Here is an 18,371-nt window from a genome sequence, read left to right as displayed (position 1 = left end):
ACAATGAGACATTATCTCACAGCAGTCAGAATCAAAAAGTCTACAAATAGGGAGTTCCCATCATGGCTCAGCAAAAATGAATCTGGTATCCATGAGGATGAAGGTTTGATTCCTGGCTTCAATCAGTGGCATCATTGTGAGCTTTGACGTAGGTCACAGACACACCTTAGATCTAGCATTGCTGTGGCTGTGGCATAAGCCAGCAGCTGTAACTCCAATTTGACCCCTAGCCCAGGAACCTCCATGTGCAGCCCTAAAAAAAAAAAAAGAAAAGAAAATGCTGAAGATGGTGTGGAGAAAAGGAACACTCCTATATTGCGGGGGGGAAGGTAAATTGGTGTAGCCACTATGGAGAACAGTATGAAAGTTGCTCAGAAAACTAAAAATAGAATTACCATATGACCCAGCAATCCCACTCCTGGGCATATATTTGGACAAAATTACCAATGTCTTGCATCATCTTCAGCATCAACAGTCTAAAGACTTTTTCTTGAAGGCTGGTAATCTATGGATCACTTAGCTGTTTTTCTGTTTTTGTTTTTTTGTCTATCTGAGTTACAGTTCTCTGTCTTTTCATTTTTATGGGTTTTTGTTGTGGTGACCTTTTTGCAGACAATAGAGTTGTAGCCTCTCTTACTTCTGGTGTCTGCCCCCCTTGTGGCTGAAGCTGGTATGGGTGCTTGCTGTAGGCTTCCTGATGGGAGGGACTAATGCCTGCCCACTGGTAGGTGGAGCTGATTCTAATCCCTCTGGTGGGTGGCGCTTTGTCTCCAGTGAGAAGAGAGGCCACTTTGTGTCTGGGGGGTTGTTAGGCAGCCTGTTTACTGATGGGTGGGGCTGTGATCCCACCTGGATTGTTGTTTGGCCTTGGTCTTCTCAGCACTGATGGATAGAGAAGGATTTTCCCAAAATGGTCACCTCCAGAGAAACCACGCTGATGAATATTCCCAAGAGTTTTGCCTCCAATGCCCTTCCCCCACAACAAGCTGCATTCACCCCCTGTTTTCACAGGAGGTCCTCCAAGAACTGTAGTCAGGTCTGACCAGGATTCCTATGGAGTCTTTGCTTTGCCTTGGGACCCAGGGCATGTGAAAATCTGTGTACACCTTTTAAGAATGGGGCTTCCATTTTCCCCTGTCCCGTGGAGTTTCTGTGCACAAGCCCCACTGGCCTTCAATGCTAGATGCTCTGGGGGCTCTTTTTCCCAGTGCCAGATCCCCAGGTGTGGGAATTTGATGTGGGGCTCAGAACTCACACTCCTGTAGGTGAGTCTCTGTGATACAGTTACTTTCCAGTCTGTGGGGCTTCCCACCTGGGAGGTATGGGTTTGCTTATATCTCATAATCTCCCCTCCTACCTCTTGATGTGGCCTCCTCTTTGCCCTCAGGAATAGGATATCTTTTTGAAAGTTTCCAGTCCATTTGGTTGAAGGTTGCTCAGCATTTGGTTGTAATTTTGTCATTTTTATGAGAGAGGCTGAGCTCTAGTCCTTCTATTCCACCATCTTTATCCTGTCTCCAGTTTAGACATCTGAGACGATGTGACTACTTGGTGGTGGAGCCAGGAATCACCCCAGGATTTGTTTCTTGGCTTATGTCTGTCCTCCCATTGGGCTGAGTGCACTCAGGATTTGAGACAGAAGTGTCCTTCAGCTCATCCAAACACACTCAGGCAGCTCAGCATCTAATGTGCTTCAGGCATCAGCTGTGGGACCCAGTTTTCATTTTGGTTCTTTCCAGTTCCTCACTGTTTCCTGGTGGAAACCCACATCCTCCTGTGCCATCTTGGCTTGCAGGGAACATGGAGTTTTACCATATCTGGACAAAATTATAATTTAAAAAGGTACATGCACCCCTATGGTTATAGCAGCACTATAGCAGACATGGAAGAAACCTAAATGACCATCAACAGATGAATGGATTAAGAAGATGTGGTTCATATATACAATGGAATACTATGCAGCCATAAAAAGAAATAAAATAATGCCATTTACAGCAACATGGCAACTAGAGATTTTCATACTAAGTGAAGTAATTCAGAAAGAAAAATACCATGTGATATCACTTACACGTGAAATCTAAAATGTGGCACAAATGAACCTATCTATAAAGCTGAAACAGACTCACAGACATAGAGAACAGACTTGTGGTTGCCAAAGGTGAGGTGGGAGTAGCATTGATTGGTATTTTGGGGTTAGTATTACTTTTAGAATGGATAATCAATAAGGTCCTACTCCACAGCTCAGGGAACTATATCCAATCTCCTGGTATAGAGCATGATGGAAAATAATATAAAAAAGAATATATATACCTTACACACACATATATATGTATATATATATATACACACATATATGACTGAGTTACTTTTCTGTATAGCAGAAATTGATACATTGTAAATTAACTATATTTTATTTAAAAAAAATGAAAAGGATGATTAATTCAGGATTTTTACCTTAATGATGTACTAAGTAAATAACAACATTTTAGTTCCTGACTAGCCCAGATGAAGCATATTTAATATGCAAAACATTCCTTCATTCATTCACACATACTCCTATCCATTCATGGGCAAACATTCAGTAACTAAAGCGGTATGAGAACAAATAAAAGCCATCTGAAAGAAACAAAAAGTCAACTGTTGAATAAACCTTTATACATATTATATATACTAAATACTTCATAATATGCCACCTTATTTACTAATTTTGCTGTATCACTGATGTGTAAGTCTTATCATGCATCACAATCGAATTGCATTTCTAGAAAACTGGTTCCTAAAACTCAAATTGCCTCATGCTGCCCACAGCTGGTTATATGGACTGATCGGGGAATTAGAAAGGAGAGATGTTCAAAGTCTCTCCTAGGGCCAGCCACTGAAGGAAGAAGCCTGAGTAGACATCCCTTTTGTTTATCACAGTGTACTAGTGAGCTTTTGGATATGCAAAGGTTAGGGTTGAAAAGCTAAATTTCTCTTCACTGTAAAGTGGAGGCTCTGAGTTGGTGCAGGGGAGACAAAAAGAAAGCCTGAAGAACAGAGGAGAAAGGAGATTTGAAGAGTTTCCCCAAACAATATTTTGGGAACCTAGAATGGAGCTCTAAAAGGGCTAATGAAAAATTGCCACAGTCAGGGTAGGTGAAGTAATTTAAGAACTGTTTAATTAACATATGATATTTTGTTGTTGGTATTATCGTGATGTAAAATCACTCGATTATCTCAAACAGTTAATATGCCACATGTTTTCAAGGTAGGAGGATTTAAGGAAAGGTTCCCCTGGTGTATGGATGTGGAACAAAAGGGAAAAAAATGGTCTAGGGAGAAGAGACAAGACTCACCTACTCTTAATTGTGTTCTCACACTGCCCTCTAATGGGCAGTCAGTATCTTCCCTAATTCAACTGCCAGCTTCTGATCTATTTGACTGACTCCACCTGTAGACAATCTCCCCACACCTGCCGACAAAGTATGTGTTAAGCTTGAGGCCTAGGGATTAGTGCAGATTGATTAAAACTGCTTACCTTATTGTCTTTGCAAAATAAGGGCAGTTTCCAAAACGTGACAAAGAGGCTTCTCTGTCAGAGTTATTTATTTTATATTAACATTAGATCTGTACATTCCACTATGATTTGAAGACCCTAATAATGGAAGCTTGGCTATGACTGATGACCAAATGTTGGCATAAAATGATATTGGAGGCATAGGCTATTAAAAATAGTTTGAATAATCTTTTGCCAGAACTATTAAAATCACTTCCAGTTACTAATTTAATTCAAAATGAACTTTCCCTCATTAAGCATCTTTTCTTTTTTTATTACTTAATGAATTTTATTACATTTATGGGTGTACAAAAATCATCACAACCCAATTTTATAGCATTATCATCCCATCATAGGTATTTTAAGTTAGAACAAAGCCAGCATACTTCTAGCAAAGTAACTTGGTGGCTACTCCGATGAGGAGCCTATGCTAGGCCAGCTTCATATGCTTTGGCTGGATTTACCTGAAAATCCTAATTGCAATTGTACCTATCCAGAACTGGCTAAATCCTTGCTATTCCAGTCTTTCCAAGGGAAATAAAAGGAAACTTCAAATCCACTAGAGTGGTAGAGTGATACTATGTAACAAGAATCATACTAGGTTGTTGCAATAACTAGCTAAATAAGACACTGTTCCTATCCTGTGAGTTCACTGTTGGCTAAGGGGGAAGGGCATGTTACTGTCATGGCCATAGTACCCCTCCCTTTAGAAAATAGAGTGCCTGCGTAAGATCCATATGCTTACGGTACTTAGTAAATGTGTGTTGGATAAACGAGGGAATGAATGAAGAAACGTGTAGAGGTTAAGAGTTTGCCAAATAGCCCCTTTTGATCTCAGCTCTGCCACATACAAGCTATGTAAACATAATACTTTACCTATTTTAAAATTTTTATTTATTTATTTTTTTAGGGCCGCACCCGCAGTTCCCGGGCTAGTGGTTGAATCGGAGCTGTAGCCGCTGGCCTATGCCACAGCCAGAACCACAGCAATGCAGGACCCGAGCTGTGTCTACAACCTACACCACAGCTCATGGCAACACCAGATCCTTAACCCACTGAGTGGGGCCAATGATCAAACCTGCATCCTCATGGATATTAGTTGGGTTCCTTACTGCTGAGCCACAATGGGAACTCCCATACTACTTTATTTAAACACTTGGAGGCTAAGTTTCTACATTGTAAAATGCTTAGCAAAGTGCCTTACATACAGTACACACTCAATAATAGTTTAATAATATTTTGTGTAAAGGGCAACAAGGAAAAGAGGGAGTGATTAGCAATGGGGATTAGAATTCCTAGATTATGACCTATATATGTACATTTAGAAGTATGGGACAATTACTGGATTTGGGGATTTTTTTTTTTCAGTGAATGAGGATTCTACTTTATTCTCCAAGACCAGTTTATTCCATGTGGTAGGAAAAACATGATCTCTGGAGTCAGTGATTGACATACTTACAGTTCTATAGTGAGAGGGGGGTGAGGAGGGAGAGAGGATAAATTACCTGGTTAACTCAAGTTTAAGAATGATCAGAGATGTCTTCTCAAAGGCCCTGTTTGCATCAGGTCCATCCCTAGACCAATCACCTTAACGTGATGTGATAGAATAATGGCCCCTCGAACATGTCCATACCCTAAACCATGGAACCTGTGTAGTTTAAATGGCAAAAGGGACCTTGCAGATATGATGAAAGATACAGACTTCACGACGGGGAGATTTTCCTAGGATATCTAGGTGGGCCAGTATAATCATGAGTTCCTAAGAAGCAGAGAACCTTTCCTAGCTGTGGTCAGAGAGACATGCAATGACAGAAGAAGGGTCAAAGAGATGTGACATTGCTAGCTTTGGGGATGCTGGAAGAGGGTCAACAGCTGGGAATAGAATAGATCTCAAATCTGGAAAAGGCAAGGAGATCGACCCTTGCAAAACCGCTAGAGAAAGAAAGGCAACCTGATGAGACTATGATTTTAGCCCCATGCGATCCGTGTTGGACTTCTGACCCACCGAGCTGTAAGCTGATACATTTTTGTTGTTTTAAGCCACTAAGTCTGTGGTAATTTGTTAAGGCAGCAATAGGAAACTTATACACCAGGGAAACAGGGTGGAAACCTAGTTTCAGTTCCTCCCCAGGTTCCTTCAGCTTCATCTGCCCTGAGGCAGCTTGCTCAATGAGATGTACCTACCCCAGCCTCCCCCACTGGCCACCCTCCTAATTCACAAGAATAAATTGGTTTGAGAGAATGAAGCAGATGATGCAGAGAAAACAGGGATGAGAGGCAGAGAGTCTGATGCTGCTTGATCCCCTGGTTCCAGTTATATTTTGAGGCTAAGGCCATGCCAGCCCTTTGGTTATACAAGTTAGTTAATTCCTCTTTCTGAGCCAGTTAGTTTGAGTTAAATTTCTGTGACTTGCAACTAAGCTGTTCTCCCTAATCATAAACCTACAGTGAAGGAGGGGGATGGCTGAAGGAGAAGAATTTTTTAAAAAAGCCTTTGGAGATGAGTTACTGCTGTGGTGCAGTAAGTTAAAGATCCAGCATTGTCTCTGTGCAGCACAGGTTCCATCTCTGGCCCAGTGTATTGTGTCAGCTGTGGGGAAGGTTGCAGCTGCCATTCGGATTCCACCCCGGTCTGGGAACTCCTCTAAGTCCTGGTAAAGCCTTTGAAGACAGTGGCTTAACATGATCATTATCTTACTTTAGATGAGGAAAGACGTACTTATTGGCTAAGTGGCTTTCCCACAAGCAAGAGTGCTCTGAAATTAAAATGTGAAAACTCAAATAGATTTGCTTTGCTTGTTTCCAGTGAGACACACTGCACGTAGAGTAACTTGCCTTGGGTTTTTTTAAAAAAAAATGTCATCAACTTAGAGCCACTCTTTTTCAAGGCCTCACCACTTCTGTTTATGCAGCCTCAAACACTTTTTTTTTTTTTCCTCTGTGTACAATGAATTCAGGGCTCTAGAATCTAAACAAGTATTGGACAATCCTGCTTTAACCTAGCTGACGGTGGGGTAGGAGGACTTTTGAGCACTGGCCATTTCATCATTCTTCCTTCTAAAAAATACGGAATTAAAAAGCTGTCCATACTGTTACTGAGGCATGTTAATACAAGGCTTTGTATGTTCCATCCGAACAGGTATTTCACAATTTAAATGGAAGTACATAATGCCATACGAAATTCATGATACATCTTTTTTTGGGAGTATATGTATTCTTGCTCTTTAAATTTCGCAATTAGCAAATAAAAAAAGACTATGTCTTTTGGTGCCACGAATTAGGGAAAAAGAATTGTTGTTGCATTGTTGTTGCCCCAGGGCACCCTGCCCCTGTGAAGCAGTTACTGGTTATGCATTTTAAGCTTCACTGTGAGCCTACCCTCTCCATTCGTCTGCCTTTTCTTCTTTGACTTCTCAGAGAAAAAGAAGGGAACAAAAGCTCCATCAACAGAGGACTGAGAAACAAAGTGGGTAACATCTGGCTGTTATATAATATTATCTTTGGTAGAAAATAAAAGGACTTGGAATATATCTCTTTGGTCTGCTTTCTATTTTTGGAGTTCTGAAATTTTTGTCTCATTATGTCTCTGAAAATAAAAAAAGAATTAGGGGAGTTCCTGTAGTGGTGCAGCAAAAATGAATCCAACTAGTAACCATGAGGTTGCAGATTCAACCCATGGCCTCCCTCAGTGGGTTAAGGATCTGGCACTGCCCTGAGCTGTGGTGTAGGTCGCAGACACAGCTTGGATCTGGCGTTGCCATGGCTGTGCCGTAGGCTGTTGGCTACAGCTCTGATTAGACCCCTAGCCTGAGAACATCCATATGCTGCGGGTGTGGCTCTAAAAAGCAAAAACAACAACAAAAAAAGAATTAGAAGAAATGTTCCTGAGACTTGATGCCAGAAACACCACTAGTGGACCTTTAGGTCTTCGCTTAGATGATATTTAATTCATTTGTTCAAAGTATTTATTAAGTACCATGTGTCCTGCTGAACAAATCAAGCATGCCCTTCCCCGGGGCTACCGTGTATGGCTGTGCAGGTTAGGGGTACCTAAAGTTCTATTAACCACTGAAGCACAACTTCCACTACTGGAGGTGGTCCTTGCTCTAAAGGAGATTATATCTAGTGACTTTTAGGAAGTCTTGCATGAACTTTCACTTCCCCTTCGGGCTAGAAAAAGTATTTCATAATACCCAGTTAAAGCACTTAACCTATTTGTCTATAATGGCATCACCCTCTATTAGACTGTAAACTAAGAGGGTACTACGATTGGGAATATCCTGTTTGTCACCTTCCAGGGGCTACGGATGTATCAGTGAATTAAACAGTCAAAAGTCCTTGGTCTTTAGGAGCTAATAATCTAGAGGAGAGAGATAGTAAACAAGGTCAGTATGTAGCATATGTAGCATGTTAGATGGGGATACATGCTATGTAGAAAAATGAAGTGGGCAAGTAGTCTTTCTCCTCACCTACCTTGGGTCTTTGCTCCGATGTCACCTTTTTTTTTTTTTTTTTGAGAGAGGAAACTTCAAAGGTTTACAATAAATGAGAGATACCTGTTTTACAAGAAAAACATTTAGGAATAGAACAGAAGACACTTAGCAAACAGCCAGTAAGGCAGGTATCAGATCTCCACTTTGCTAAGAATCAGGCCACAGTGAATAAAGATTTATACAGAATATAGAGAATGAGAGCTCAGCCCTTCCCCTCTAAAACTCTGACACTTTCAGATTCTTTCTGAATACATTTCAACAAATATCCTGGAGAATCCTTGTGTTCCAACCTGGTCTGGGGTATCTGAGGCTAAGAGCTATTCTTTAAGCCTTTCAAATCCTCCCTCCCCCCAACACACACACACACACACACACACACACACACACACACACACACACACACACACACACACACGAAAAAGCATCCTTATTAGGAAAAGACGTGCTGGATAAACAAGAGACTCAGCTATACTTAGTACGTATTCGTGCCCGGAATTTTCACACCCATTTTGCTCCGAGGACAGGCATAAATATATCTCTTCCTGCCGACTCTCTGAGCCTAGCTCCCTAATCTTTTGACAGAAGTCAGCCAAGCATCCTGGCCCCAAGGGCCCTTCTCTCCCAGCTCAAGTCCCTCCAGCTTCGCGCAGCGTTCTGGAAGTTGTAGGCTCCAGCAGTCCTCCGTGATAGAACTACAACTCCCGGCAGCCTTTGTTTCTCTGCACCGCCCCCTTGGCGCATTGTCTGTCGGGAGGGGGCAGGTAGCTGGCGGGCGGGGTCCAATGGGTGCCGGCTCCGGAGGAGAGGGCGGAGGAGAGGAGGAAGGAGGACTCTGGGCCCCGGCCCCATTCATTGCCGCGGCCGGCCGGGCGGGGGTCCCGTGTTTTCCGAGTCATGGAGGCACTAATTCCTGTTATCAACAAGCTGCAGGACGTCTTCAACACTGTGGGCGCTGACATCATCCAGTTGCCTCAGATCGTAGTGGTGGGAACGCAGGTGAGGGACGAAGGCGGCCTCTGCCCAGGCCAGAACCTGGGGTACGGGCCTGGACGGGGCTGCGGCAGCGCTGGCTCCCAGGCTGGCCTTCGCGGCCTGTGCCGCCGCGCCTGGGCACCCGGGGCTGCAGTGCCCCAGGGCTTGGAGTCCAGGGCCTGGCCGGGAGGCGAGGGGCGGAGCCGGCGCGGCGGGTCCCGCGGGTCTCGGGGGCGGGATGGGGGAGGGACGGACCTGCAGGCGGAACTGGAGTCAGCGGGGACCGGGCGCGGCTTCGCCCGCGGGCCGCTGCTTCCAAGGGCACCTGGGGGACGCGCGGGGCACGCGAGGCCACATTGTGCACGCGGGACCTGGCAGTCCCTTGTGGTTTGGTTTCAGGGCGTTGGGGTATTTCCCTCCCTCAGGGGCTGTGGAGTCAGTTTTGGAACCGCGGGGCCCGGACCGAGAAGGCCGTTTGTGTGGCACCTGAGTGTTTTCTTGCAGTGTAATTCAGGTTTCCAGAAGCAGTTAAAAACAAACAAACAGAAAGACCCAAACCAACTTGTACTTGGAGTTTGTGGGTATTAGGAAGGGTTATCCCGTTTTTCTGCGTAGGCTGTGTGGTTTTTGTCTTCCATCTAAATTGAGCATCAAGGTTCTCTGGTCTTTTGATGTTGTTTTTCTTATAGATAGCACATTTTTACATGCAGAAATGTTGAGGAAATAAATGCTATTTCTAGAATGCCAGAGAAGTGTATGTTTCATTTTCTCTGCCTCCTGCTTTTCTTGGTTGAAGAGAAATCAACTATAGGCCGTTTTTATTGGGGAAACGCATTTTAAGAGCTTACTGTATTAAGTGCTTTCATTTTTTAATGATTTTTCTATTGGGAAGGGGACAGTTTCCTCTCTTTCTAGGAGGTGCATCGCTACATCTTGCTACAATTTAAAAATATACAGTATACATATTTTGAGAGGAAATTTAATGTTCAAAATATAATGGGGTATGTCCAGACACTGGAAACCTTGGAAACCATAGCCATCCTTTGTAAGGTGGCTGTGTGTGGGGGGTTTTTAGGTAGTTAAATAGTAGAAATTATTTCAGGAACAAATTTACTTCGTTGACATTCTGCTGAATCCTGCCTACACATTGTAGTCTTTATAAATTATTATAAATTATAAAGATGTTAATGTTTATAGTGACCAGAGAATGAATCATCAGCCTAATTATGAGAAATGTTTTAAGTATATTTTGTTCATTACTTTGTTCCTATCCCTAGCCTGGAACAGTCTGGAGTATGTAGTAGGTGCTCCATAAATACTTTGAATGCGTTGCTAGATAGTATTTATTTTATTTTATTTTACTTTGCTTTACTTTCCTTATTTTATTTTATTTATTTATTTTGGGCTTCTCCTATGGCATATGGAAGTTCCTGGGCTAGGGGTCGAACTGGAGCTGCAGTTGCTGGCCTATGCCACAGCAATGCAAGATCTGAGCTGCGTTTGCGGCCTACAACATAGCTCTTTGCAGTGCTAGATCTTCAACCCACTGAGCAAGGCCAGGGATCAAACCCGCATCCTCATGGACACTAGTCAGGTTCTTAACCTGCTGAGCCACAATGGGAACTCCTAGGTAGTATTTTTAAAACATTTGGGCTTTTATCATCAAAACTGATCTGTTTTGTAAATAGAATTAGAGGAGATGAAATAAATTAAATCTTTGGTAGTAATTTGGAAGTGTTTCCTAGCTGTAGACCAGAAACTTTTCCATACACTTGTAAGATATTCTCAATGCTTTTTAAGCATGAAGCATTAAGACTCAGCTGTAGTGTGTCAACATAGTTTAAAATCAAGGATTTTTCTTTTTTTTTGGCTGCTCTGTGGCTTATGGAGTTCCTGGGCCAGTGCTCAGATCTGAGCCAGCAAGTTTTTTTGTTTGTTTGTTTGTTTGTTTTGCTTTTTAGGGCTGCACCCACGACATATGGAGGTTGCCAGGCTAGGGGTCAAATCGGAGCTACAACTGCCGGCCTACACCGAAGGCACAGCATCTGAGCTGTGTCTGCAACCTACACCACAGCTCATGGCAACACTGGATCCTTAACCCACTGAGTGAGGTCAAGGATCAAACCCACAACCTCATGTTACCTAGTCAGATTCATTTCTGCTGCGCCACAATGGGAACTCCCAAGAAGGATTTTTCTTGGAGAAAATGGAGTTTATTTCAGTGAGTGAACTTGTTTGCAAAATTAGGAGAGGAGGGCAGGATATAAAAGAAAAGATCTGGAGTTCCCATTGTGGCTCAGTGGAAATGAATCTGACTAGTATCCTTGAGGATGTGGGTTTGATCCCTGGCCTCACTCAGTGGGTGAGGATCCAGTGCTGCCAGTGAGCTGTGGTGTAGGTCGCAGATATGGCTTGGATCCCGTGTGGCTGTGGCTGTGGCTGTGGCCAGCAGCTACAACTCCAATTCGATTCCTAGCCTGGGAACTTCCATATGCTGCAGGTGCATCCCTAAAAAAGATGAAAGAAAAGAAAAGATCTGACCATTGTGAAAGCTACTAACTTGTGCTAGCAAAAATCATACTAGTTAGTAATGATAGTTATAGGCGGCATTTATGTGGTGATGTTTGGAATTACTCGGAAGGGAAATACTCAGTTTTTAAGCTTGATTTAGTTAGGGTTATTTCCATTCAAGTCCTTATTAGCTGACATTCAGTCCTTTATTACTCAGGTGCAGAAGAGATAAGTGAGCATAGAAGCAATGTCTTTTTTCCCATATTTTCCTTAGTATGTTGGAAAAAACCTCTTCTACTTTATCTAAATACAGATTCACCACTACTTTGTCATCTAGGCCATTTAATGTTGTATAACATATGTATAGCACCTCACATTCATATTTAATGGATTAGTGTACCATGAGTGAGTTCCAGACATAGAAAATGTTTTGTACTTAGTTCTGACTGGTAAACTTCTCAATCACTGGCAGTGATCATGTCTTCCTAGTATAGATATAATCTCCATCTTACACATTACCTCAGTTTTAAATGGCCACAGGTCCCATTTTTTGGAACTTTTAAATAAAAGTGATTCTCAAACTTGAGTGTGTTGTAAGAATTACTTTGACTTTTTTTTTTTTTTTTTTGCTATTTCTTTGGGCCGCTCCCGCGGCATATGGAGGTTCCCAGGCTAGGGGTCGAATTGGAGCTGTAGCCGCCGGCCTACACCAGAGCCACAGCAATGCGTGATCCGAGCCACGTCTGCAACCTACACCACAGGTCATGGCAACGCTGGATCGTTAACCCACTGAGCAAGGGCAGGGACCGAACCCTCAACCTCATGGTTCCTCGTCGGATTCGTTAACCACTGCGCCACGACGGGAACTCCAAGAATTACTTTGAAAATAAGCTTCTTGGACCCCATCCCCTAAGATTTTAATTTTGTAAGTCTGGGATAGGCCAGGCACCTTAGGTGATTCTGATGCAGATGGTTTATAGATCCTAAATTGAAAAGTGTGAGTCATTGATTTTACAGTGCATGAAACTGGAAAAAGCTAGGAAGCCTAGTCTAAGGGCATACTGCTGTTTAGTAGTATGTTGATTTTGGTGGCATTCTTGCTGCAAAGTGTCAGCTTCCAAGCAATCTTTGCTGACTAGTAAATGTTTTAACTCTAATTTCTTAAATTGCCCAAATAATACTTTTTGTGGGCTTAGAGAGTAGGAGTAGTTGAGGAGAGAGATATTCATGATTTATCTAAATAAATTGCTTTCCTTTATCCTCTAGATGAGATCCTCTGTGTACAAAGAACAGAAAATGGGGAGAGAGAAGGTTGACACATTTAGACCTGGTGTACTTTGCAGGTGGAGAAGGAGATAAGATTTCAGTGACGTTTGTGACTCAACTTGGGAAATTTAATCACTATTTCTTAAGTTGAGAATTGGAAGGGGGAGCCCTCCAGGTATATAATCCAAACTACCACCTAGTATAGGAATCCCAGTACAGATGACATTAACCTGAGAGTATGGCATAGTGCTGCTAGTATTGTGCTTTTTTCATTTTGTCTTTTATTTTGGTGATTTCAGCACTCCATCTTTGGACATTCAGGCAAATGCAGAAGAAAGAGGAATCTTGGTTTTTAAATGACCAATCTGGGAGTTCCCATCTTGGTGCAACAGAAACAAACCTGACTAGGAACCATGAGGTTGCAGCTTTAATCCCTGGCCTTGCTCAGTGGGTTAAGCATCTAGTGTTGCTGTGAGCTGTGGTGTAGGTCACAGACAGGGCTTGGATGCTGCATTGTTGTGGCTGTGGTGTAAGCCGGCAGCTATAACTCTAATTAGACCCCTAGCCTGGGAACCTCCATATGCCGTGGGTGCGGCCCTAAAAGGACAAAAAGACAAAAACAAAATAAAACAAAGACCAATCTGCAAACCAACTTTATAAATTTAATATTAAAAAATTAAAATATGGAGTTCCCATTATGGCTCAGTGGTTAACAAACCTGACTAGTATCCATGAGGATGGGGGTTTGATCCCTGGCCTTGCTCAGTAGGTTAAGGATCCAGCGTTGCCATGAGCTTTGGTGTAGGTCGCAGACGCAGCTCAGATCTGGTGTTGCTGTGGCTGTGGCATGGGCCAGCGGCTATGGCTCTGATTAGATCCCTAGCCTGAGAACAGCCATGTGCCATGGGTGCAGCCCTAAAAAGACACACACGCACACACACTATATGTGTGTGTGTGTGTGTGTGTGTGTGTGTGTGTGTGTGTGTGTGTGTATGTATGTATAATTCATATAACATTAAACCCAACACTATAAAGTGTACAATTCAGTGGTTTTTAGCATACTCACAAGGTTATGCAACCATCACCACTATCTAATTCCAGAATATTTTCATTACCTCGAAAAGAAACTCTATATCTATTAGGGGTCACTCCTTATTTTGCTGTCTCTCCTGCCCCTGCCAACCACTAATCTACTTTATGTCTCTATGAATTTGCCTATTTTAGGCATTTCATATAAATGCAATCAAACAATAGGTGGCCTTTTGTGTCTGACTTCTTTTCCTCAGCATAATATATATATTTTTTTCTTCTCTTTTTTTAGGGCCTAACCTATAGCATATGGGAGTTCCTAGGATAGGGGTTGAATCGAAGCTACAGCTGCTGGCCTATGCTACAGCCACAACAATGCAGGATCCAAGCCCTGTCTCTGATCTATGCCACAGCTCCAACAATACTGGATCCTCAACCTACTGAGCAAGGCCAGGGATTGAGCCTGTATCCTCATGGATACTAGTTGGGCTCGTTACCGCTGAGCCACAATGGGAACTTCCTCAGCATGATGTTTTGTAGGTTCATCCATGTTATACCAAATATTAGTACTTTATTACTTTTTATGACTGAATAATATTCCATTGTATAGATATACCAGTTTGTTTATCCATTCATTAGTTGATGGACATTTGGGTTATTTCCACTTTTTGGCTATATTGAATAAAGCAGCCATGAACATTTGTTTACAAGTTTTTATGTGAACATAATGTTTTCAATTCTCTTGGGTGTGTGTGGTTGACACTTGAACAACATAGACTTGAACTGCCCAGGTCCACTTACACGTGGATTTTTTTCAGTTGTTCTACAGCACTACACTATTTGGGGTTGGTTGAATTTGTGCCTGTGGAACTGTGGCTACAGAGGGCCAACTGTATAGTTATATGCAGATTTTTGACTACGCAGGGGTCAGTGCCTCTAACCACCCATACTGTTAAGGGGTCCACTGTACGTAGGTGTAGAATTGTTGCTTCATTTGGTAATTCTTGTTTAACTTTTAAAGGAACTACCACACTGTTTTCCATAGTGGCTGTACTGCTTTACAGACATCTGTCAGTGTATGAGGATTTCAATTTCTGTACACCCTTACCAACTCTTGTGATTGTCTTTTTATAAAAGTGCTAGATCATTCTAGAATATTTTTTAAAAAAGCACACACTCATTGCTTCTTCCTGCCTTTTGCAGCACTGTTTTCTACAGTTCACTAGCTCCTTCTGAAATCTTGGTTTCTCCTTTCTGATATGCCTGTATTTGTCTTGTGTTTGTAGACATTATGGCTTCATTAAGTTGAGTAATTTGGTGCCACATACTGATCTTAGTTTTCATTCTTTCAGTGTTCCTGTGAGTGTTCTTTAGTAAACGTATGTTTTCTTTTCTTCTTTTCTGGTTTCTGTGTAGATCATGTGCTGCTTCCTTAAACAAAAATTTTTTTAAAGTATTGAGATGAAAATTATGTAGCATAAAATTAGCCATTTTAAAGTGTACAGTGCAGTGATTTTTTTTTCTTTTGATAGGCAAGAAATAGATTTATTAAGATAGGATGCTTGTGAGAGATGCAAGCAGGCAGGCGATGAGGCTCTGCTAGTTCAGTGGTATTTAGTACATACATAATGTTGTGTAGCCATCACCTCTGCCTAGGACTGAAACACTTTCATCACCCCAAGAGAAAACTCTGCATTAAGCTGTCACTTTGTAATTCTCCTTCCCCTAGTCCCTGGGCTACCAGTGTTCTTTCTTTCTTTATAGCTTTACCTGTTCTGTTTTATAGAAACAGAATCATACAATACGTGGCCATTTATCTTTGGCTTCTTAGTGTAACATGGTTCATTCATATTGTAGCATGTATCGGTACTTCCTTTTAATTGTTGACTGCTGTTCCATTGTGTGTGTATACCATTTTTATCATTCATCTGTGGTGGATATTTGGGTTGTTTCTATCTCTTGGTGGTTATAAGTAGTGCTGCTGTGAATATTTGTGTATAAGTATTTGAATACTTGTCTTTAGTTCTTTTGGGTATAGTGACTGAAATGCTGGGTCATATGGTAATATTATGTTTAACTTTTTGATGAACTACCAAACTTCCACAGTGGCTGTACTATTTCGTATTCCCACAAGCAATGTACTAGGGTTCCAATTTACTTATATCCTTGTCAACACTTGTTACTGTGTTTTTTATTATAGCTATCTTGATGAGAGTGTGATATGAAATCTCATTGTGGTTTTGATTTGTATTTCCTTAATCACTACTGATGTGAATATCTTTTTTTTTTTTTTTTTTCTTTTCTAGGGCCACTCCCGTGGCATATGGAAGTTCGCAGGCTAGGGGTCCAATTGGAGCCACAGCAACGTGGGATCCGAGCCACATCTGCAACCTACACCACAGCTCATGGCAACGCTGGATCCTTAACCCACTGAACAAGGCCAGAGATCAAACCCGCAACTTCATGGTTCCTAGTCAGATTCGTTAACCGCTGAGCCACTATGGGAACTCTTGATGTGAATGTCTTTTTAGGGTTTGTTGGGTTGTTTATCTTTTTATTGTTGAGTTGTTAGTGTTCTTTATGTATTTTGGATACTAGACCATTATCAGTGTATGATTTGCACATATTTTCTCCCATTCTGTAGGTTGTCTTTTCACTTTCATGATAGTGTTCTTTGATGCACAAAAGTTAAAAATTTTTTTCATCTGTGCCTGTGGCATATGAAAGTCCCTGGGCCTTGGATCGAACCCATATCATGACAGTGACCTGAGCCAGAGCAATATTAGATCCTTAACCTGCTCAGCTACCATGGAACTCCTATCACACACTTTCTTGATTATTGTAGCTTTGTAGTGTATTTTGAAACCAGAAAGTATGAGTCTCCCAACTTTGTTGTTTTCAAGATTGTTTTTGCAATTAGGAGTCCCTTGCCATTCATTCCATAGCAGTTTTAGAATTGATATTTTCATTTCTGCAAACTAGGTTGGAATTTTGATCAGGATTGTGTTGAATCTGTATATTACTTTAGGGAGTATTGCCACTTTATTTTATTTTATTTTTTGTTCTTTTTGTCTTTTCAGGGTCACACCCGTGGCATATAGAGGTTCCCTGGCTAGGGGTTGAATTGGAGCTGTAGCTGCCAGCCTACACCACAGCCACAGCAATGCTGGATCCTTAACTCACTGAGCGAGGCCAAGGATCAAACCCACGTCCTCATGGTTGCTAGTTGGGTTCGTTAACCACTGAGCCATAATGGGAACTCCTATTGCCACTTTAATATTGAATCAGATCTAAAATTCTTGGTTGATAGGTTTTTTCTTTCAGATCTTTAAATAAGTATGCTAGTCCCTCTGGTTTCCGAAATTTCTGATGAGAAATCTATTGTAGTATTAATCTTACTGAGGGTCTCTTGTATATGGATTATCTGCTTCTTGCTGCTTTCAGTATTTGTCTTTGTCTTTCAGCAGTTTGATTATAATTTATCTCCATGTGGATCTTTTTGTGTTTACCCTATCCTGTGGTGGAGTTCTGTGAGTTCTTTAATATGTAGATTCATGTCACTTTCTCTGTTTTTCTACTCTTATGGAAAAAGTGGGATTTTTAGGGATATTATTTTTGGTTTTCAGAAATGTGGATGTCATTCTTTTCTTTTATGTTCCAGACAGCATTGGGCCCTGTATTTTATAACCTAAGAAAAAAATTTCTTCCTAAGGACCATTCTCCAGCATTTTTCAAGTTTGTATCCTGGATAATAGAAGTGGTTTAAACTTTAGATTTATATTATGCTCGTAGATGGAGAGTTTGAGCAATGCAGTTAATGTTAATGTTAATTTACTTAAAAGACCATAAAGTTAATATTTCTAAGGATACTCTGAGAAATATTTTATTTAAAATAAATGAGACAAATATTAAGGGAACTGTCTAAGTCTAAAACCACTTCAAAATAAAGAGTTAAAAAATTAGGAGATGTTGCTTGCTTCGGCAGCACATAAACTAAAATTAGAATGATACAAAGAAGATTAGCATAGCCTCTTTGTAAGGATGACATGCAAATTCATGAAGTGTTCAATTTTTTTTGTCTTTTTGCCTTTTCTAGGGCTGCTCCTGCGGCATATGGAGGTTCCCAGGCTAGGGGTGTAATTGGAGCTGTAGCTGCCAGCCTACGCCAGAGCCACAGCAGCATGGGATCCGAGCCGCGACTGCAACCTACACCACAGCTCAAGGCAACACCGGATCCTTAACCCACTGAGCGAGGCCAGGGATCGAATCCACAACGTCATGGTTCCTAGTCGGATATGTTAACCACTGAGCCACGACGGGAACTCCGTGTTCGATATTTTTAAAAGAACAATATTGGAGATATGGAGAGCCAGGGAGAATCCCCGGGTTGGCAAAAAGACCTTTTAAACTGACGATACTTGAAAGATTCAACAGATGTAGAGCAAAAGCCTATTTTGAGCTCCGTGTATCAGAATAAAAGCAGAAGCTTCTGGGAAACTGTGGCTATGGATTTCTTCTGGGACCTTCTAGTCCCAGATCAGGAGTAACTACTTTAAAGCCCTTCT

At 41.7% G+C, this 18,371-nt stretch overlaps 1 protein-coding gene across 8 annotated transcripts in view; it reads left to right on the top strand.

The window, feature by feature from the left end:
- Positions 8,773-18,371, top strand: part of DNM1L (dynamin 1 like) — a 65,005-nt gene continuing 55,406 nt past the window's right edge. For 4 of the 8 annotated variants that reach the window (XM_021092064.1, XM_021092063.1, XM_021092058.1 and 1 more), the window contains exon 1: positions 8,789-9,024. In XM_021092064.1, coding sequence (XP_020947723.1) covers positions 8,923-9,024 — 102 coding nt within the window. In that variant the 5' untranslated portion in view covers positions 8,789-8,922. Of the gene's footprint in view, positions 9,025-18,371 lie in introns of all 8 variants that reach the window. The other 4 variants (XM_021092061.1, XM_021092057.1, XM_021092056.1 and 1 more) reach the window with 2 other exon arrangements.

This window comes from Sus scrofa, chromosome 5 (genome assembly GCF_000003025.6).
Source record: "Sus scrofa isolate TJ Tabasco breed Duroc chromosome 5, Sscrofa11.1, whole genome shotgun sequence".
In the NCBI taxonomy this organism is placed as follows: domain Eukaryota; kingdom Metazoa; phylum Chordata; class Mammalia; order Artiodactyla; family Suidae; genus Sus; species Sus scrofa.
Note: the sequence above shows the minus strand (reverse complement) of the source record. Positions and strands in the feature narration are given on the sequence as shown.